Source organism: Pempheris klunzingeri, chromosome 8, assembly GCF_042242105.1.
Source record: "Pempheris klunzingeri isolate RE-2024b chromosome 8, fPemKlu1.hap1, whole genome shotgun sequence".
NCBI lineage: Eukaryota > Metazoa > Chordata > Actinopteri > Acropomatiformes > Pempheridae > Pempheris > Pempheris klunzingeri.
Window position 1 is genome coordinate 22,601,803 of NC_092019.1, and position 23,114 is coordinate 22,624,916.

At 41.2% G+C, this 23,114-nt stretch overlaps 1 protein-coding gene across 2 annotated transcripts; it reads right to left on the minus strand.

Annotated features, from left to right (window-relative positions):
* Positions 1-334: 334 nt before the first annotated feature.
* LOC139205109 (protein rapunzel-like) lies at positions 335-11,218 on the minus strand. 2 transcript variants are annotated; one of them, XM_070835215.1, is made up of 3 exons: positions 6,919-7,008; positions 3,232-3,296; positions 335-3,079 (listed from the first exon to the last, which is right to left on the minus strand). In XM_070835215.1, the coding sequence occupies exon 3, from the start codon at positions 3,053-3,055 to the stop codon at positions 1,880-1,882; it is 1,176 nt and encodes a 391-aa protein (XP_070691316.1). In that variant the 5' UTR covers positions 3,056-3,079; positions 3,232-3,296; positions 6,919-7,008; the 3' UTR covers positions 335-1,879. The 2 variants fall into 2 exon arrangements, with proteins under 2 accessions (XP_070691316.1, XP_070691314.1); XM_070835213.1 differs by lacking the exons at positions 335-3,079; positions 3,232-3,296; positions 6,919-7,008 and adding exons at positions 7,286-9,553; positions 11,167-11,218.
* Positions 11,219-23,114: the final 11,896 nt, after the last annotated feature.

Here is a 23,114-nt window from a genome sequence, read left to right on the forward strand (position 1 = left end):
TGATACGATGTATTCAAATAGTAGCCATAAATATTAAAAACCATGTCCATGTTCTTCTTTTGGCAGATAAAAAAAAATTAATGAATGAATAAATAAATAAAAATACTGCAGTTAAGCAGTTTTTCAATGATTTTGCAATCCATATTGCAAGTGTTTTGGTTTTGTGGATTTTGCCTCTTCTACAGGTTCGGTCTCATTTTAGTTTTAGCAAATATCAAACACACCACAGGACTGGTTATCCAAACAACAGAAGAAACAGCAGCATTGCTTCATTTCTGTAAGCAGACAAACAACCGGACAAACTGTTACTCATTCACAAAAACATGCAGACTAATGATGGATGACCAAGTTTATTTATTACATTCATTGCTTTGGTGTACTAACTAAGGATTTTGATTCTGAGACACTGACAACCCAAACACACTGTGTGGAACCACAAATAATACAAAACCAAGTGCAACATAAACACGTATATATCCATAACTTTACAGAAAATAGAAGGCTTGTTTCGGTCAGATAATAACATGTACAAATGTACGTAATGACATATAAACAGCATACGAACAAAGAGGAAACACAGATTACAGATTACAGTGGTGAGGTCAGTTTCGACAAGAAACGGATTCTTTCTGCAGCATATTTTACTTTTTACAACATAGTGTCAATGTTATGGTCAGATTACAAAAGTTTTGATCAAAATCTCTTCCAAAAAACGTCAAACCCAAGATTTAAATTGCCCTAATTCAACTGTTTACCCTTATTTAAAAGTAAATCCTCTACATATGAAAGTACAAAGTAAATGAAGTTGAGGGTTTTGAGCAGGTACAATGTTCCAGTTTGTGTTGCACAACCACGATGTGACACGAGGACAGCTATGCTAGGCATCTGTCTGTAAACAAAGTGCTGCCGTCCCCACGTCTCAGCATGTTCCTACCAGGGTGTTTAAATAAAGCTTCATGGTTATCAGTCCACCACAGCACATGTTGCGTGTTGTCGCCTTGTCTCTTGTGCTTTTTGGTGCTTTGTGAGCACTGTACAGAAGCCAGTAACACGGTTTGCTGTTTCTGTCGGGTGTTTACAGGAAGTGAAATCAAAATGAAGGCCGTAAGGTGTCTGTTACAGTCTCTGTTAACGCCTTGAGACGGTTTCTCTCACGGCTTTGGCATACATGTCCTCAGCAGGGCAAGGCCGTCGCTTATCATTGCCGGCGAAACATAATCTCTGTATCCCAGCCGCATTCTAAATCAACAATTCACCAAGCACGTCCTCCTGCAACAAAACACCCACGTCCCCCTGAAATTTACAGCCACAGAAGAAAATACAGCTGTAAATCTGAGACTCAAATAGATTATTACGTACACAATTTACCAATTTCACAATAAGAAGAGACAGTAGGATATAACACTGCCTAAACAAAGGGGTGAACTTCCATCTGTTCTGAGAAATAAGCAGAGCACAACAGCATAAAAATGGTCATTGTTAGTTTAAGAATCTGCTTTAAGCTTCTTTCTTGTTGAAATCTGTTCACACATCAGATCTGTCTCTGATCAGATCTGTCTCTGTTGCTCTTCCTGAAGTCTCTTTTACACCCCCCCCCCCAAATTTGTGATATGTGTGTTATATAAATACATGTGACTTGATGCACCCACACATCTGCAAGAAGCAAACTGTAAAAATTCTTAGAAAAGGAGAATAATTCAGTATAACTGAGACTTTAAGAGAGTTGAAATGACGGCACATGCTGTGTAATATTTAACTGCTAAAGCCGAGCAGAGAGGCAGTGATACAGTCTGCGATTATCAGTGTAAATATGATGGAGCCTATACACACACAATTAATGACTTTTGTGAGTTTTTTTCAGTGTTTCTTTTCAAAAAATTCAAGCTGAGTGGACGCAGGCGAAGAAGTTTTTGTGCTCCTCCCAGTAGTGGAGCTCCTCTGTGAAGCTGCAGGAGCAGACCAGGTCTCTGCTGGTTTTCACTGTGTGGACCACGCAGTCGCCAGGCAGCTTCTCAAACAGGAGCTCCGCCACGCTCACCACTGTGACTTTCTTCTGACTCTGGATCAGCTGCTGGATGTGATTCTTATCCACAGGTTCAGGCGAGGAGCTGTAGGACACCCAGACATTCAGTTTCTCATCTGATGAGGGGACCTGGAAGCGGCTCTTCCCCGTGGGGCAGTGGTAATCCTTCTTGTTGGCGAACAGGCCTGTGGGGGTCCTGAATATACGCACCGACCAGCCCACCCAGTCATACTTCTTCTTCAGTTTCTCTATGATAGCATCAGCTAGCTGCTGGTTGGTTAACCCTGACTGGTCTCTCACCAGTCGCCGGGAATCCAGCTCTGCCTGTTTGGGGAAGCCGACGATGCAGTCTTCGATGACAGCATTCATTTTAGCCTGGACATCCTTCATCTTCTCACCCCACTCTTTCAGAAGGTCGTCCTCCTCATCGTACCCCTTCAGAGCGGCATGGCCCAGCAGTGCAATGAGCCCGATGCAAAAGAGCTTCTTCAGCCTGGCACAGAAGTCCTCCACGGGCCGGCGACTTTTCTCCTCATAGTTCAGGGTGATCTCCAGCACAGATTCCCCGGAGAAGTTATCTCCCGTCACAGAGCTGTAGAGGGTGTTGAGGTTTTTGTCACCTCCAGTCTTGGCAAAATGATCCAGGAAAAGCTTCTTTTTGACCTCACGAAACTTGGGTTTGGCGTTGAGGATGTCCATGTACTTCCTGAACTGGTTGGTGATGTTCTCCTCCACCGGGAAATACACAGCATCCAATCCGTTCTTCTTGATCTCATCGTTGATCTTCTGAATCTCCTCTGAGACCACCTCCAGACGGTCTCGCACCTTCTGAAACTGATCCTTCATGAATGCAGCCTCTTTACTTTCTACATTGTCCAGAGCCAGTTTAACAATTGGAGCAGCGATGGAGAAGACGGGAAAAAGGTCACCGGCGATACTTGCCACCATTTCAGCCCCCTGTTCGAACACCTCCATCACAGTCTCCACCATATCCTTCTTCTCCGCTACGAGCTTCTGTAGCTGGTTTGCCATCTTTGCTGATGTCTCTCAGGATGACTTTAACAAGAGAAAAAAAACATTGACGTGGTTAGAAACAGTCACAGTTGGTCCTGTTGTGATACTTAAGCAAATAAACCTATTTTAAGAATGAAGAAAGAATAGAGGCAGGGGTGAAAAGACACAAATGTTGAATTTCCTTGAGTACTTACTGCGCTTTTCCAGTGCCGTAGGGACTGCGGACGGCTTCCTTGCTCCTCTTACGACACAGCAAAAACTGATAAGGAAAGAGAGAGACAGCCAAGTGAGCTTTGGTGCTGGCTGCTGGCCACACCCAGTGAGCAATGCAAAGGGAATTCCGCAGTGACGGAAGGCCGGTGTGGGTTCAACTGTTTGTATGTTATTTGCGAGTTACCTGTTGTGAAATCAACTCATTATAAGGCTCACTGAAGTTTTTACGTTTACATTGTGGCTATTAAGAGAACGGCAAAAGGAAGGTAGCTGTCATACATCCTAAATAAGCAATGCACCATCTCTTTCAGTACAGTATGACTTGGTGGAAGACAACATGGAGGAGCACTGGCTGACTTCAAGCCTGCTTTCTATAGTCTCAAAATCAATAATGAACTTTATGCTCAAAGGAATCATTCAAAATTTTGCAAAATACACCATTTCCCTTTCCTGCTCTCATATCTGAATAAGAAGCAACAGCCTGTTAGCTTAGCTTAGCATGCAGACTAGAAACAGGGGGAAACAGACAGACTGTCTCTGTCCAAACGTAACAAAATCTGCTTGCCAGTACCTATAAAGCGCATTAATTAATATAATATGTCAAAATAACAAGCTGTAGTGTTATGGGGGGTTATGTGTTCGACTATGTTTTGAACAGGAGCAGTGAATTACTGGAGTCGCCTGTTTTTGTGTGTCAGACTCTGTTACCTTTAGGCAGAGCTGGTTATTTCCCCTGTTCCCCTGTGTCTTCATGCTAAGCTAAGCTAACCAGCCAGACATGACAGTGGCATCAATCTTCTCATCTCCAGTGTGCAAGAAAGCAAATAAGCATGTGTCAAACTTTTGCTTTAGAATAAAGTCAACACAAATGAGGTCTAAAAGTGAAAACATACCAACATTTTCATTTCCATGGCAACTGAACAAACCCCATCCTCAGATAAAAAACTGTCTGTGATGGCTGAAGGTCTGGACAAAGCTGTTAGGTGGACCTTGGGTTAGGATTGGTTTCTCAAACAGCCTGTTGTTATTCTGTCTGTAAATAAGTCTGCCACATTTTCACTGAAAGGCAAATCATTGATCTCTAACATAACGCCACTACAAAAGGTTATAAAGCAAGTATTGAGTGATTGTTGATATGAAGGAAATTAATTCCTGTCATGTACTATTGTACTTGAAAAACAAGAACTCCACTGGATTTGGAAAATCTTAATCTAACACAAACAACTGCTCTCAAAGACCATGAAAAAAATAGCTGCCTGTAAGAGCAACCAGATGGTTTTCAGGGCATGTTCAGACATGTCCTTCTGCAAAACTGGAAATGTGTAATTTGGGTGGAAATCGAATTTTGGTATAAAATGATGGTGCAGTCATCATCTGGCTTCACATGCTCACTAACTATAAAACAGCTCAAGATACTGGTCCCTGTTGTCACATGTTTTAAATCAGGTTTCTGGCCTGCAGAGTGTTGCTCATGATCAGCTTTTAAACTGGAGGAGAAGCTGCAGTGCTGCGTCTCCCTCGACCGGCCCAGTCAATGCTGGAGCAGCAGGCGTGGGAAGTGATTAAGTGTAAGAGGTTAAACTTGCTGGGCAAGGGTGCCTTTTCCAGTGAAACTCAGCACGTTACCACGGCAACAAGACAATGGAAAATAATCAGTCAGCTGGTTTGTCTCTCTGCTGAGGTCTGCTCTGGGGAGGGTTTATCTAGCTGGACTGCAGAAGACAGCAGTGAGAGGATGGGCTATTTCAGTATGGGCTATTTCAGTGACTTGCCTCAACCTCCCAAAAAAGCAAACAAGCCTTTCGTTCGAAATTGACAAGCGATTTCTCCAAATGATAAGTTTGAGAACAAAAACAACAAAATACATGAAGTTCCAGCAGGATGTAAGAGCTTCTACAGTTACTGCATCTTATTTGATTTGACCGCAGTCTGAGTGCTTGTGAAGCACCTTCACACAGACAATTCAAACTTAAAAGTGCTTGAAGAAATCACATTTTCAGAAACAAAGAGATGGAGGTGCTTCAGTTCACATTCCAGAGATATGAGTGCAAGGCAATAGACAAGCACAAGTCTTGTTGACACTAACATTTCTACTTATATAGTAGTAACTAAGTACATTTGCTTGTGCACTGTAAAGTAAAACATTGAGGCACTTAAGTTGAGTATTTACGTTGTATGCGACTTTATACAACTTTTCGGAGGGAAACATTGTACTCTTTGCTCCGCTGCATTTACGTGACAGCTATACTTACTACAACTGCTACTTTTCAGATTAAGACTTCACATTATCAAAACAAAATCACCTTATAAAATAATATATCGTACAAGCTTGTGACAGCCCCTCACAAAAACAGTAACTACTTGGGTCTCTTGTTACGTTTAATGTGTCTCAGAGTTATTAACAAGTACATAAAAAACACGTGTCACACACTTATAATTATGGTTCATTTAAAAAAAAAATAATAATAATCTGAGCACTTGTGATATGGTTCGTTAAAAAAAAACTATTTGAGGGCCAAAGGGCTGAATATATTTTACAAAAAAGCAAAGATTAGAGAAAAGTACCAAAAAATGAATACAGATTTGGGTAGTAAAACTAACATCCCCTCTGATTTACCTTGAGACCCTTTGGACGTGCCTGAGCCTCAGCCTGGAAACCAGTGACTGGGCTACTAAAGGGTATCTAAACATTGATGCTGATGATGCAATACATGATATTACTTCATATTATGCTGAGGGAGTACTTCTGATACTTTGATCACATTTATCTGATAGTACTTTTGTACTTTTACCTCCTTTAAGTAACATTCTGAACGCTGGACTTTAAATTATGATGGAATATTTTCACAGTGTGGTATTGGCACTGGTAATAAACAGTTTTTATGAAACATGATTGAAACGTATTAAGCTTTTTAAAAAATCACACTATATGTAACATGTTTGTAAAAATGGAATTCAGCAGCACTTGTGATTATGATCGAGACAAAATAAATCATCTACGTCAAACATCGAGTGGCTTTAAATGAGTTGAAAGACTTCATGTTTCATCTGTGTCCTGTGGCGGATGAGCACACCCTCCCTGACAGACAGACAGACAGACAGCTGACCACCAGGCCTCTGAGAGCAGGACTAAACGCTCCGTTAATGCGCCCTCTTAATGGAAACTGTATTGATCAGTCCGTGTTCAGGGGCTCTAATTGTATCATTTGTGCAGAGAGCCAAACAAACATGGCAGGTTAACACCTCCGATCAGGTTTTTGGATCCACACGTGAAGAACTGACGAATTAAAAGTTTCACACTTCCTGGTTAAAAGTGAAGCGGCGGCACCACAGCTGGCAAACAACGCCCATAAAAGTAGACCCCCCCTTTTTTTTTTTTTTTTTAGTTTAAACTGCACTCATTTTTTTTTTTTTTGCAGATTCATCTAATGAGCCACTTCACTTTATTAAATGAAGCTGCGTCAACAAAATATGTTGCGTGTTGGACAGTTTTAAAACAGCCCTGCGCTGCGTCCAAGAGGAGAAAAACCCCCTCGGTTATGTAACGAGACACTGAAATAGAAGTCGATGAAGCTGGATCGATTATTTCCTATAAAAGTGCCCCCGTCGCTTAAACCTAAATGTGCCCGATCCACGATGAAGCATTTGGGTCAGGAAAAAGGACTCACCTTAAAAAGTTTGCGGAAGAAAAGAGCGCACACTAACTTCCAGACTGTTTGTCCTCCTATTGGTCATGTGGCTCTCGTGTTACAGAGGAGAGACACACCCAGTCAAACTCTAGTGGATTTAAAGGTTGTTTCTGTGGTGACATTTTTTTTATTTATTTTTTTTTTACAGATCAACCTCCACCCATTTGGCAAACAATGACATGCTATAAAAGCATTATATCTGTTGATGGAGATTGTTTGCATTCGTTCTGAGTAGAAATACAGTCAGCAGGACATTAGACTTCATTTTCATTGATAGTTGTAGGTTTAAACTTAGGCCGTGCTTTTAAATAATAGAGTAATGATTATCAAAGATGACAAAAACAGATCAGATTTTTTGTTTATTACAAATTAAAGTAGAATGTACAGAAGTATCTTGATTAAGATTGTTGACTAAGATCTTTAGGAGTTTGTCCCTCAGCTATATATTGCACCAAAGCTGCACAAATGTGACATTTAGGAGTGGGCGACAGCGATACGACCTGTAAGCACGTTATATCATTATGTCATTCATTTTTTTTGTTATGTAGATTGTGAATCTTCTGGTAAATCAGTTGCAAAACTAGATTGAATTATTAAAGCAATCTCACCTCAAGGTCCAATTTCTTACTTTTACTGGAGCTTTTGACCATAATACACAGCCCACAGTTTATTCACTTTCTGGCTTAGACTCAGATGAGCAGAACAACATCACTCTCATGTCTGTACATCAAACTATTCCTTGAAATATCGGGCTTGACCGTTCATTCTTGACATCAGAAACTTGAGCTAACAAAACAATTTCAACTCAAGAACCACTTAACTTGATTATTTTCAAAGGCCAATAATGGACAGTGAAGCTCAAAAATATCCCTTACCTAGGGCACTGCCCCACGTTCATGCAAAAAAAATAATGTAAAATCTAATAACACGACAAAGTAGTCCTGCTCATTGATTTACAGCATTGCCCACAATGGTCAGATACACCCAGAGGGCCAGCTGTTAAAGTGACATACTACCAGACTGCATTACAGTAATATCGTCATATCGCCCAACCCTATCAATATCACAACCATTAGACATTTCATAACACTAAATTGAAGCTGGCATGGAGATGTATGGCTCTGAGATTTCTATAACACCCTGAAGCTGAAAGATATACATGTAAAAACACAAAAATGATAAGTAAAACAATAAATCACATACCAGAACCCTCACAGAGCAGATTATGCATGAACACAGACAATATTTATGAACACATTTCTACATTTAATTGAAATATATCCAGGACTCTGGGAAAGACATTCAGGAATCTATGCATAGCTCATTTCTTACTGTATGCGGCTACGCTTTTGTTTTTCTGGGAGCCTACTCGGGGTGGATACACAGATAGGCTCTTTTGTGTTTTCCAAAGTAGTAACAATCCTCTTGGAAGTTGTTGGTCTCCACAACCTCCTTGTAATGGCTGACAGCGTGGACCAGGCAGTCGGGGAAGTGCTTATTCAAAGATAGAGCCACTGCCATCATGTTTCCCTTCAGCTTCTGGCCCTCAATCTGCTCCCGGATCTGACTCTTGTTAATGGGCTTGGGGTTAACACAGAAAGAGACCACCACTTTGATCTTGGTCTTGGTCAAAATGTCAAACCAGTTGGCGCCTCCACTTCCATGGTACTTTTTTCCTGCCAGCCAGTTGAAAAAGAAAATGCGCTCCCTGTCGCTGAAGGCTCTGATGGACCAGCTCACCCAGTCGTATTTCTTAACAAGGGAATCCAGGAGGGATTTGGTGAACTCGCGGTCGACGGTGCCAGGAGTCTCCTGAAGCAGGTGCTCCATGTCCATCTTGGCTTGATCGGCAAAGTTCTCTGTACAGTCAGCCACAGCCGCTTTCATTCGCTTCTCCACATCCTCCATCCTGTCTTGCCACTTCTTGACCATCTCTTCCCCCACCAACCCTTCCTTGAGCGCAGAATGGCCCATGACGGCGATGATGCCCACCACAAACAGCTTCTTCAGCCGGGCACAGAAATCCTCAACTGCCCTTCTGCTTCTCTGCTCTGTGGTGACGACTGTCTCCAGCATTGGGTCTCCTGAGGTGTTCTCCCCCGTTACAGCATGGTAGAGGGCGTCCAAGTTCAAGTCGCCATCGGTGTTGTCGTAATGGCTAAGGAACTTCTCCATCTTCTTCTCTTTGAACTTTGGCTTGGCGTTGACAAAGTCCTGGAACTTTTCGTACTGGCTGAGCATCTGCGCCTCTCGATCAAAGTTCTGCTTGTTCATTGACGTCCTCTGCAGCTCCAGAGCAATTTTGTCAATCTCATCTTGGATTCCCTCAAGTTGCTGGTTGACCAGCTCGAATTGCTGAGTCAGGTAGCGCGCCTCTTTGCCTTCCGGGTTGCTGAGGATCTCAGATGCAGCCACGAAGACAGCCTCCAAGACCGGGTGAAGCTGGCCCACAGTGGAAGCAAGCACCTCAGAAGCTTGCCCCATGATCTCCACACCTTTCTCGATCTTGTCCCTGTTCTGCACGAGCCAATCTGCCACGCTGTTCATCTTTGTATTATGTATTTCACACTAACTAACCTAATTTGTTTTCCACAGCCAGAGATTCTGTTGGTGCCTGAAAGAAGAGCAAACATGAAACCCTTGTAAAGTTCATTATAGCGTGATTTTATGACATTTCAGGAAAAAATTTAGCACACCTTTTTCTTTTTTCAGGTACATTTGTCAAAGCAAATGTAATCAGCTGACATGAAGTAATTTTTTTTCTCACAGGACATTTTCCAGACAAACAAACTAGTAGAATAAAGCAAACGGCTGGTCATGTCAGCACATGTAGGCATCCAGTTTCATGCCGCACCCTCAGAGCCTCAGTTAATGACAGGGACTCCTTTTTCGGCCTTGGTGGCACTGACACATATCAAGAAAGCTCATGAAAGCACACAAACGAGACACACATGGATGGCAATTCAGAACAAATATCAAACATGGTGTGTGTACTCATGAATTACGACGTGAAGTATTGTGCAACATTGCAGCACTGGCCCTTTGGGATGTCAGTTTTCACTGCTCCAACAATAGCCAAGACCAAAAGCTAACACAGATGTTCGCAACATGGGAACAGAGGGGGGGTTTACTTTGGTAACGACAGTATGGTTTTTGGTGTAAAATACTCAGGAGAGATGACCTAACTCCTTTTTCATTCCCAGGAGTCCATTTCCAATTCAGAAAAAGGCACACCCAGGTCTGGGAGAAGAAAACCCCCACCACTGCACTTGCTCATAATGCAATCACACTTCCCTCATCATTACTGCCCCAGTGTCACTGTAATTAAGACCAAATACATACAGATATTGTGTTTTTTTGAAGGTTTGGTGCGAAAAAAGAGACAAAGACAGGTTCATATATGTAACCACAGAACATAGGCTCACTAGTAATTGCTGCAGTGATGAGATCAGTGGTGTCATTTTACAGCCTTTCCTATCACCACACTAATTAGATTGACTTTATTCAGTCACATGCCTTCAGTGCTTTTACAATTTTTCCACATTTCTATGGAAACCAGCTGATGAGAAAAGTGTACCATTCAAAAGTTGAATTTGTAATTCAACAAAAGAATTAAAGTCCATTCAAATAAAAGGAGAAAATAATAGTGAAAGAAAATACTTACTGCACAATTATCTTGGTTTGTGCTTGGAAATAATCTTCCCTTATAAAGCCAGAACAAAGCAAAACAAGTTTCTCTTCTTTTAGCACCAAAAGTGATATATATTTTGGTGAGAGGAAAAAAGGCGAGTCCCACTCAGCTCTTGATCAAACGTTGGTCTCCACTTTCAGTGTGATATGCTTTGCTACGCAGCTACGAGGCTTTAATAGAGACCACATACACAAGTCCCTAACAAGACCACGTCACCCACAGGACTCATCTCTGCCTCTGGCATTTCACTTAAACTTGGGCTGTTTTTCTAGAGAAAGAAACATTTGATTACTAAGGAAATAAAGGACTTAAAAGATCCTTCTTATCAAGGTCAGTTTTGATAATGGTGAGAAAAGCCAAAAAACACAAAACTAAATATTCTTTCTTTCTTTTTCTTTCTTCATTTCTTTCTTTCTTTCTTCATTTCTTTCTTTCTTTCTTTCCATTTTAAAGAAAACTAAAAATCATGGTAAAGTGGTGAAGTAGATGATTGGAGATGCTGAATAAAGAATTAGAAGAGTAAAAGAAGAACTCACCTTTTTTGCTAAATATCCAGTGGGCTTCAGTCCAGATATCCAGTAGTCCAGCTGTGCCTGTGAGCACCAGCCTCCTTGGGATGGATATATACCTCCCTCCCTCCCTCTCTCCCTCTCTCTCTCTCTCACTCTCTCTCCCAGTGTCTGTCTTTCTCTCTCTCGTCACTCCCCCTTTGGAACTCCTCCATCCCGTTCCAGCATTCCTCAGAAACCCACTCGGAGGGATGAGGGGCCGGCACTGACACAGATAACATCCTGTAAACACTCCCGTCATGCAGGGACACCATGCACCCTGGGAAAATAAAAAACTGGTTTCTGTGTGTGTGTTTGTGTGCCTTATGTGTGTGAGAGAGACAGACAGGCAAAGAGAGTGAGAAAGAGAATAAAAAGGCGACTAGTAGCAGTGGGGTTCAGCAAAGCGACCCACCAGGACAAAACCCTTCTTGTTTTAGCTTGAACAAGGTTGCCATGGTCACTGCACTGGTTCCTGTAACTCCTAAGCTAAGCATGCTTGAAAGCTGCTTTCAGCTCCCTCTGTTCACAACAAGTCGGGATTGACAGCAAGTTGGTACTTTAAATAAAAAAATAATACATTATGGAGCCATGCAGGCTACGACTAGTTCTCTGAAAAAGACTTTTCAAATGATTTCTTAAATGTTGACCTATTTCACTCCAAATCTGACAATTAGTGATGGAAAGCTATGGGCTACTGGATTCAAGCTTTGCAGAGAGGGATGACATTTGCCCTGCAGAGGCAGCACTCTCAGAATCAGTCCGTCACAGTGCCGCCCAGTCAAAGACAGCCTGTGTTTCCGAATACACACCATGACCGTCAGAGCTCAGTCATCGCCTTTGTGCTTTATAAAGCAGGCCGTGACACACACAGCTCCATGTCACTGTCAACCATATGGATAATAAAGAGGAGAAAACAGGAAGAGGAGGGATGGATGTCTGCAGCAAATTGATGCTGATTAGCCCCGCAGAGGGGGGTTAGCAAGCACGTCCGCCACCGCCTTGTTCCTGTGTCGTCCTGCTGTCAGATCTCACACTTGACTCTGTTGCATCTATCAGAAAGTGGAGACTAGCTTTCGCAGGGACTCAACAGTATGTGGCGTGATGGGTGGCACAGGCTGATGCTGGTAAACACACTATGTGGAGGCCGGAGCGTGACGTCACCCAGCTGGAGTCGCTCTCTCGCTCTCTCTGGGTGTTTGAGCTGTGTGTTTGTTTTCCAGACAAATCTGTCTAAAGAGCCGAATGTCTTTTATGTTGACAAAGAAAATGATCTGCAAAGCACTGAACACGGCCCATTAAAGACGCTCTTGGCTCCGGCATCGATGGAGAATGCTGAATTTGTAGAGAGGCTTTGCCTTTGTTGTTTGTGGTCTCAGGCTCACCAGGTAGAGGCATGAGTGAAATATTTAATGATAGTCAGCTGAGGGAAGAGGGGCAGAGAGCTTTGTCTGGCTTTTCTCAGCATGCATCCACTCAGCATGGGAGACAAGCTGAACTTAGATTTTTGTTTCTTTCAGGATTTTGTGTTGTAGAGTTGCCGGAAAGTATTATTTCCACTTTTTGATGCACTAATTCCAGGATGACGTTAACTATCAGGATAGAGCTGGCACTGATATGGAATATATGCACTAATTATATATCTATAATAAGATGATCAAGTAATTGTCTGTAAATTGCAGCAGCTATATTTTGTAAAAATGATGAAAAGAAGTCATTTCTGTAGAGCTCATGGCTGCTTCATCTTATGATAATAAATCTAGAAGTCAAATCTCGTAGCAGCACGCGTTGGGCTGTCTGTGTTGTTTGTCTGGAAACTGACATGATAAATTACTTCCTTGTCCGTCCGAGGAAGCTATTGACCACGTTTTATCATTTTGACCTTGGCCAATGGTTAGTGTTTCCTCCTCGCCACAAGATGTCTCTTCAGCTCGCAGGAGAAGCCCCCAGTGGCTCTGCCCAACAAACACAGTATTCTCTGCAAAGGCTTGATGTTTGAAAATATCAGCATCGCTAATCATGAGACAAGAGAAACCACTCCTACGTAGGAGGAGATTTGTATGTTGTATATCATATAGTAAGACAGGAGAGAACATTATGATGTACAGAGATGCAGACATGTGCTTGTAGGACAGGACTCTTCAGAGGAAGATTAAGATGCTGAGCCTGAAATACCAGAATTAACTTTGGCAGAGCTTTAGACAGAGCCATGAAAAATGTTGACGACCTGCTAAGACAAGGATACAGTGCCAATTTCAGGTGCAAACTGTACAACCTAATTAGTTTTGTGATCCATTTTGCTTGTAAGCACGCTATTATCTGAATCAGTAAACAATCAAGATGCTCTTGTCACATAATAAAGAAAAGGGTGCGTACAGACTTTTTCTCTCGTGGAGATTTCTCTCAATATATCTACTGCGCAGTATTACATCAGTGTACTGAAGGGTTGCTTAACAAATAGAGAGTTGTTAGCGGGAAATACAGGATTTAGTAACCGTCATGCTGGATTTAGTGGACTCCCATGGGAAAATGAATGTGGGTAGGATCGACAGGTCCTTTGAATACAGCTGAGCTGTAAAAATGAAAGTGTTTTCCTGGTGTGATGGATGTCTGAATGCAGGATAGTGCCAGAGAAAACATTGTTTAGTAAGCAAATGAGACAACATCAGTGCTGTGTGTAGATATTTATAGGCTCATAGTCAGCTCTCCAAAATGAATATGTCCACATAAAAACGATTGCCTTTACACAGTAAGAGTGAGGCTGTGGCCTCCATCCACTTGCATTTCTGCGCTTGTTGTCCCAGCGAGAGACGTGATGAAGGTGAACACTGCAGCTCTGTCACAGAGCGGTGATGTTACACATTCTTCACAAAATATCAGCATCAAAGTCTACTACAGCGTATCACGACGAATGGTCTGTGTGATACTCACCCGGCATCTATCTGGATACTGCATCAGATAAGAAAATGTACATGATAGTGGAAGTATAAATGTATGTGGAATGAACTGGGATGCAGCTGGATCAGCCAGACCACATTTCTAGGTGATCAGGCCCATGTTGTGATCAGGTCTCATCCGGGTGTAACTGCAACGTATTCAGTATGACCACATTAAGAAAAACAAAACACCTAGCACGTTGAAAGATCACCTAACTCTGGCTCTCCCTGTTATCTTAAGGAGTCCCACCTAAAAAGCTACAAGTAGTATCAGTAGCTGGCAAGCGATTAAATTGAAAAAACCTGGGATGTGCCCTGTATATCGACGAGCCAGTCAGCCCTACCTAACTAATTTGCATATTGGAATCCAATCACAGTGCAGACACAGTTGGAATAACGAGAACACGTTCTAACACCAGGTTTAAATGCAAAGACCCAATGTATCCAGATACAGATCAGGTGTAAATGTGGCCTTCTTGTCGCTTCATGCACACTTTTTTAACATACAACAAGTCGTACAACCAGAGCTGAGCTCAAACAAATATATAACTGATAATACTATGTCACAGAGTTAACACCACCACCAGAGTCATTAGGATTCATTTTCTGGGGCCCATGAATGTCAGTACAAACTTTCCAATATACCAACTAGTTGTTGAGATTTGAAATGTGGACTAAAGGTGGTGGACCGAACAACGTTGCCATCCCTTGAGCCATGACACCAGTGTGGTTAAAAAAATTCGTATGGCACAAGTACTTTTCATACTGAGACTACAATTTCAGCAGTTTTCTTCTCTGTGTCTAAATTCAGCCAATAGTGGTTTTTACAGATGAAGTAAGACAACCCAAAAACCCAGCATATACTGTATTTTAACAGTCTCTGGTTTTGGTTCGAAGGTGGTGTTTTCAGTGTACCCCCCCCTCCCTTTTCCTCTCCAGATGTTTCCAGGTCACAGAGAACATGGCGTTTAATGACAGACCAAAGTAGTGCTCGGTCCAAAGAAGTCAGGGGAGGGCAGGGACAGAGGGAAAGTGTTTCCTTAGTCCATTTCAGGGAAATGGAAAATAAAAGTGACAGACCTGCTATCAGTTCCTCTTCCAGTTCCACTGTTTACTGCTCATGTTGTGCGTAATTCGAGCGGTGAGTTAAATCCCTTCTTTAAACAATACATTTCTGGGGGTGTTATGCAAACTTGTAGTCAGTAGTATTTTTTTTTTTTACTTAAATGAGGAATGATTAAAGAGGCTTTTTTAAGGGAAGTGAAATTAACATTATCAAAAGTTATTCCCCCCCAAATCATTTTAGCCTAGAAAGAAACTTTTACACGACAGCTAACTTTCAGTAATTAACACTTTAACGTTATCATAAATTTATATATATATATATTTTATATATATTCATGTCCCAACACTGTACCACTTATCTATCCTTACTCTTCTTTTATTGAGATGCTGTATAATGTTTGCCAATGATCCATAACACAACTGAACTTTGACCAATGTGAGTCACGCACAAACGATCTGTGTGTGCAACAGTGACTCCAGCACGGAAAGGTCGGCCGAGCGCCTTGATACGAGCCCATCTGTCACTCACGCAGATCAATACAAACTCGGCTTAGATCTGAGGAAACAGATAAAGGTTCAGTCGCTGGGAGACTTATTGATTGCAGGCAAATTCACCCCCCGAGTCCATCCTTGCCCTTACACAAGTGAGTCAAACCACCTTCAAGCTCCATCTAAATTGGAAATCCAATTACTCTAGCTGGCAGCCATGTTGTTTAATCATATCGTTGTAGCCCTGTTTTACCGAAAGCCTCCAAAAAAGGCCTGTATGTACTAAATCTATGTCAGACTGCTGTACAAAGATATTACAGAAGGGAAACTGATTCTGTATAGTATTATTTATTTCCACAGCAACATGTGTGGCTGGCACAGAGGAATTAGCTTTATAATGCTTACAGATATTCACAGAGAAGAGGCATATTACAAGAAGTATAACAGAAATGTTATACAGCAATAACAGGTAATCACAAGAAAACACTTAGAGGAAACTTTTGGAAAAATGGATCATATCTATTGTTGCATGTAGACAAAAAAAGAGGGACATAGAGCATGTTTTACAGAGCAGATCAATACAGCAATTGCAACTTTAATTCACTAATGCGTTTGTGGACAGGCAAATAAGCCTGGGGGACTATTTACACTTCTGCTTGGAGGGGAAACTCCTTGAACGTTGAGGTCACACATCGTCATTAACCAACCTCCTCCTAAAATGATAGCATTGCTTCTTTAGGAAACCACACTGTGTTAGCGTGGACTCCTAACCAAAAATTCAAGCTAAAATGTCTGATGCAGAAGTTGCTCCTTTGAAAAGTGAGTACTTGCTTTAACTAATATCCCTTTCCAATTTGACTTAGGGAACATCTTCCTCTCAGCTTTCTTAAAACATGTTTTCAACAAAGAGCCCACGGCTGCAAATCTGCTGCTATAACTTTTACCATGGCTGCCTTAAAATCAATTAACTGTTTTAACTATGATCGAGGGCCAAAGGCAAGTAATGAAAAAAATGCTGATTAGAAAATTTGGAAGATTTTAAATACTGAAATGAGAGCAAATTAAACACAGAATTCAAATGAAATACAACACACACGGTGTTATTTGTATTAGTTTTTTATGAATGTTTTATTGGGTCATGATGGAATGAAAAACGCATTAAATGACAATTGTTTTGGCGAGAGGTGAGTTACACCCTGGACTGGTCGCTGGTCAGTCGCAGGGCTGACACATAGAGACAGACAACACCTATGGGCTTATAGTCACCATGTTTTTGGACTATAGGAGGAAGCTGGAGTACTTAGCATGGGGAGAACATACAAACTTACCAACAGTGCACCATGCTGCTCACCATAACTTTGACAATACAAAATACAAAGCATTGACATTGGTTTTCATTGACTGTCCATTCATAGTTTACAGACGAGACCCCAGACGAGCTTCTCTATGCTATATAAGAAAAATGGATACAGTGTTGGAGACAGGGCATGCTTCATTCATATCAAAGTTGCTCAGTGGCACATAAAGCTAAAAAAGTTTGACTTCCCGGGCATAAAAGAACCCAGATCTGCCTCACTGTTGGGTCCATAGAGCATGGGCAATAGTCTCAGAGCCCGCTATCTACCAGTTAGCTCTCTGTTAACCTGAATGGGGATAAAATTATTTAATCATGCGGCTCTTCTAGACTTCAAATTTTAGACTACAACTGTCATTGGACTGAATGGTCCGTTGTTGTAAATACACAGTTTGGCCACTATGTAAAATTGGCTTCAAAGCCTGGCACACTTCCTAGGGACGTGATGCTGGTTCTAAGCCCCTAGGAACAATGTGGAAGATCTGGATACTTTTATGCCTGGGAAACTAAACTTTTTTTACTTCATGGGCCACTGAACAACTTTGAATGAACAGAGCCCTGCCTCCAACGCTCTATCCAGTCCCCTTTCTGCATCCATGGCTGATGCAAGTTAATGACAGCCGTGACAGTTTCCTGTTGGCTAGCTGGCTGCAGGGACACTACTATCAACTGCACTTTCAGTTACATTTCAACTGACTGCAGCTTCAAGAGATGGACTGTGGCGCAGGAGTCTGTATAAAGAGACACTTAGAGCGATCTTCTTAGCAGAAGTGCAGACAGCTAAGCTAATTAGTGTTATCGAGCTAGCGTTAGCTTTCAGTAAACACCTTCTTAAATGGAGGAGGATAAGCCAATGCTAAGTGCTCAATGAAATTAAATCCCAGGACGTAATCATGGTTTGCAAAGTACATACGTTTTCTAATATTACACTGCTTGGGTTAAGTTTTGGGTGGGTTAAGGTACAATAACATCTTGAATATTAGGGAAGTATTGGGGTTTTGGTTAAAATTACAGGAGGACGTTCATCGTCATGGTTACAATAATAATCACATGGTTATGTTTAAGGATCAACTACAGTAGAAAGGAAAGAATTGTTGACTCTTAGCAGGAAATGGGAAGCAAACACATGTCTAACTGACCGATGACAAAGTTATATCAGGCTACTTCCCCCTTTGTTCCAAAGAGACAACAGTCATAATTACTGTGGCTATCAGAGGCCTTTGTCACCTGAGCATAAACATACATAGTTTCAGGCACTGGGCATTTGTTGTCATCTGGGATGAAAAGTGTTTTCCCTACAATATCCATGTGTTGCTAATAAAGCATGGTTAAGATTTTCATGGTTACTTTTTACGCTCTCAAAGCACTTGGTTAAGATTTGGGAAAGATCATAGTCTTGGTTAAATATTGAAAAAGTCAAAATTTACTTTAAGCACAAAACACAACATGTTAACTTGGGGAGTTACTAGTTACATGTTAGGCATTACACAATTAAAATACAAAATTCATGTAATTGTAATCTGTTACAGCTACCGTTAAAAAATATGTAATTAGATTACAGTTATGAATCAAAATGCAGGTGATTACAAAGAGGTTGCATCTGAATATATTCTTTTCAGTTAAAAGGTTATATGTAGATCACAACATTAATTCTGCTGCCTTGCTTCTTTTTGCCATGCAGGAATGCCTTTTCTACAACGGGGGTCAGCAACACATAGGGACAAAATTGAATCCAACAGCATCGAGGATAGGATGGCTTACAAAGGAGCTACCTCTACATCTGGACAGGCTCCATTCATTTGTCAGTATGCCCTAAAATTCAAAATTTTTAGGGCTTTTAAAACATTTGTTAAAAAAGTAATCAAAAATGAATTAAATGTAACACTACTTTGATGAAGTAATTAAAATAGTTACATTACTTATTTTTATCTTAACAGGGTAACTGGTAATCTGGAAGCTATCACATTTCAAAATAACCCTCCCAACACTGCATTTGACCAAAACCACAATCATTTCCTAATGTTAACCAAAGTGTGTAATTTATTTTAACCTAAACCTAACTACGCGAGTCCTGTTGCTAGAAAATCACAGCACAAGACAGTTTTGCTGCCAAACGATCTGGGAAGCAATTACATCAGTATGTTATTTCCTGCAACATTTGGCAAAATAAATTCTAAGTATATAATTGTGATTTCTATTACACAAAGTGTCCCTTTTCTCAGTCAGGACAGATCAGCTCCATTGTCTTTGTTTTCAGAAACAGTCTTCAGACTGTGGGGGGGCCATGCTCGTGTTTGCCCCGGGCCTTAAATGATTAAGTCTGCTCCTGCGCCTGATCCTCTGTATTTGTTGATGTTCTCTTGAGGATTTGATGCAGATTGTGAGAGATTAACCCACTGAAGGCAATGACTCTGTGACGTGGCATTTCCTGATTCTCCTCTCTTTTATTTCCTCTTTCTCACGCTTTTTCTCATTTTCCTCCCACTCCCTTGGGGTCAGTTCTTCACCTCTCCCATTAGTGTTGCACAACCAGACTAACTGAGCTCAGTGTTGGTTGTTAATCTTGAAACCAAAGAAGAAACCAGCAACAGAATCCAAAAACTGCTCCAACTCACTGACCGTCTGCCAACTTTTACTTATTATTTCCTGATCACTACAATATGTGAAGTGTTATTTTCTTTTTGCAGACCATAGAGGAGCTTTTTTGAGTCTTTTACCTCATCTGATAAATAAAGAATAGCAGGATGAGAGAACACAGACAAGCAGGTAAAGCGCCACAGACTACAAATGAGGAAAGACAGATGGTCTTGGAATAGAAACAGAGAGTGAAGTGAGCAAAGGTCAGGGAGAACAAGAACACAGATTAATATTCTGAGGTTCTTCTGCTGCAAATGAAAGGAGTGAGGAATCTGACTGGGGCAAAGGTGTGGGGGGGTGAGACTACAACAGAGCTGGGGGTTTGAGTGAGACAACATGGGGCCTTGAAGAGGGAAGGCAGACAGCGATGGCATCAGAGGAGCAAAGGAAGTGTTGGAAAACATGACGGAAATTTTGAGGCACTGCAGATGGCCAAGACACGTGTTTACCACCCAGTGGAATTCCACTTAAAAGCTTTATTGACAGATGGATCTCTCAGACATTCCAGACGCATTCAGCCACAGAAAGGTCCTCTACAGATATATACGGCAGGTTAAACTGCCATTAAAGCTGAAATCTGTAGCGTTTTCAGTTTGCCTGCATATTCAATCACCATATCCATCTTTACTTACTTTACAAAGTATATTTACATTCATGTTACCTGGTCAAATAATGGCATTTATGCAGCATACAAGCAGAACGATGATACAACCGTACAAAAACAATACAAATGCTTTGTCATGTCTGAAGGTGAACAGTATTACAGACTTCAGAAAACCTGTATTCACTCCACTCATGATGGTAAGTAAAAGTACAAGTTGGCATGATTTAATTTGTTCGTTATTGGGTAATGAAATTTAAAATCACCATACCTTAAGGCTACAACAAAATGTGGCATTACAGTGACAAATTACAATCAAATGCAAGTGCTAAACCAACAAAATTATCTTTTTAGATAACTATGACCTCTCTGTAATACTGAAATACTCCTGTAATACTTCTGAGATTATAAATTAAGCCTTTTTAACATTTCTTTTGTTTGCTTTACGTTTGACATTTGTGTGCTCAGAGGTGCTTTAGAGGCTGGCCTTTTGTGAGTTTAGTTTAGTTAATTGGTTAATCGACAAGGAGTCAGCCATCTTGTTGTGTACATAAGGCCTGTTTTGTTGCACATTCTGTAAAACACACAGAAAAGGGCACTGAGCTAAAGTGCGTTGGCTGTTTTTGTGCCACTGTGTCTCACCATGTGGCGGCCATATTGGAGGACCTCACCTTCGTACCTATGCTTTGTACAATTACTCTGAATGGTTGTAGTTCTAAAGGTGAAAGCCAGTCAGCTCAACTCTATTTAGGAGGCATAAATGCTTTTTGTGCTGTTTTTAACAGAGAATGACGACTAATTAAAAACTGAAAGTCCACATCGGCTACATGTTTCTTCAGATAATGTTAGCTTGTAAGCTAACTACAGTAAGCTAGCTGCTAGCAGCTCAGCTCAAGATCCCTGACTAAGATGCACAGAAGCTAACAGTGGTGGATATAGTAATAAACACCAAATTCATATGATACAAGGGTATATTGATAGCTTTTACTATAGCTTAGGAGGAGTGTATGGTCTGTAAATGTTATTACTATTTACTGATTCTGTCCAGGATTTATGAGAATCTGGGGAGTGACGGAGGGAAATAAATGAACTAATCTTTTTTAAACAATCTTTTTGCGAACTTTAGTGTTAGCATGCAACTAGCAGACATTTTCTGTCTGCTACGTGCCCAGGGGGAACAACAAATGCAGTCCAATCATGTTTCTGTAACATCTTGTTGGGCTTACATAGCCAACCTACATACAAGTGGGGTACTGGATTAATGCATTAAAATGAATAGCTTACCTTTATTAATGTAACCTCATACATGATGACTGGTGGTGCACTGGAAAGAGGTTTTGTGCTGCAGTGTACTATTATGGTGAAACATTATTTTATGAAAACTTGAATGGTTTGATACATTTACATGTATCGACTCAAAGAAACTGAAATTACTAGATTTGTTTATCTTGTTTATCATCAGTTATTTAATTCATTATAATGTAACATACTTTAACATGGCTAGTGTTACACGCCAAACTTGAAAACTGATACACTTCAATTCAATTAATTGCATTTTTAATGAAACTACATCCACACCAAGTAAACCTTTATCGGGTTCAGTATGTGTTGTCTTTGTATCTATGTTCACTGTGGTGCCAGCTATGGTTTCCAGGACATTTATGTCATAAACTGAATATAACAGAAACATAACTCAGCCCTCTATGTCTTAAACAGTCAGTGTGCCACTGAACAAATGTTTTAATGCTTTTTATTGGATTAGTTCACTCACAGAGCAGCAGGCCGGTCGATGGTCCACTTGGACTGATGGGTAATAGCACTATCCTGCGTGGGCTGGGATTGGCAGACACTAGCGGACAGAGCTATCCTACCATTGATCGACTCTACCCTCCAGAGCCACTCCGATGCTAGCCTCCATCCAGTCTTTCATTTGTTTATGAAATATTGATATTGGCTGCTGTCTCCTCTCGGAGATGAGGAGCTTCAGCTTGATGGAAAGGAGAGTGTTGGAGGACGGTGGAAAAAAGTTTTGTTGGGAGCTTTGTAAACTGAGAGTTTTGTTTTTTTCAGGGGGGTGTAATCAGTTCATTATTTCCAGAATTACTTAATGATACATTTCACCTTTTGTGGCATGTTTCCTCCTTAAAACTACCTTTATTGCGCCACAACCTAAAGTCCCAGCAGAGAGAACAGGAAGACAAGCTATACCAGCTTCCCATAATTCTTCTGGTAAATGGTAAGAATCAGAACCAGGGTGAATAACAGTGTATCGTGACACATACTACCCCTTCATGTATGCAGAAGCTCCAAAGTGCGTTCCACAGTGAATCTCTGTAAATGAATGAGCAAAAACATGAAAGCACTACAGACATATTTTTTATTCTTTTTTGCATCCTGGCTCTTAAAAGTAGTTCTACATAACATTTGTTTAATGAGAAGGTCCACAGCAACAAGCCATCAGCTCATTTCTTGAATTGGAGATTGGATGATAGCCTTCAGATCTATATGTTGATAGCGCCCTCTGTCTGCAAACCACCTCTGGCACCGTTTCCTCATCAGATTTCACTCTTTTCCTTCAGAAAACCTTCTCTTAACCTCCACTCAACCGCAAAACAAGCTAACTCTGGCTCCTGTGGCCTGAGATGGATGCAGTAGCTCTTGTCAGTAAACAGATGCTTTAGTCTTCCCATAATGACAGTCAGGATTGACGGGCTACCACAGCCAGAGCCTTTTATGCAGGGGAAGAGCCTCCTGGATCAATAGTTGTTACCTAGGCAAAGCCCACACAACCACTAATGAATCCACTGGCTTACTGCACAGGCTGCCACTGCTCTTTAAGCCTGCTCTGGAGAAA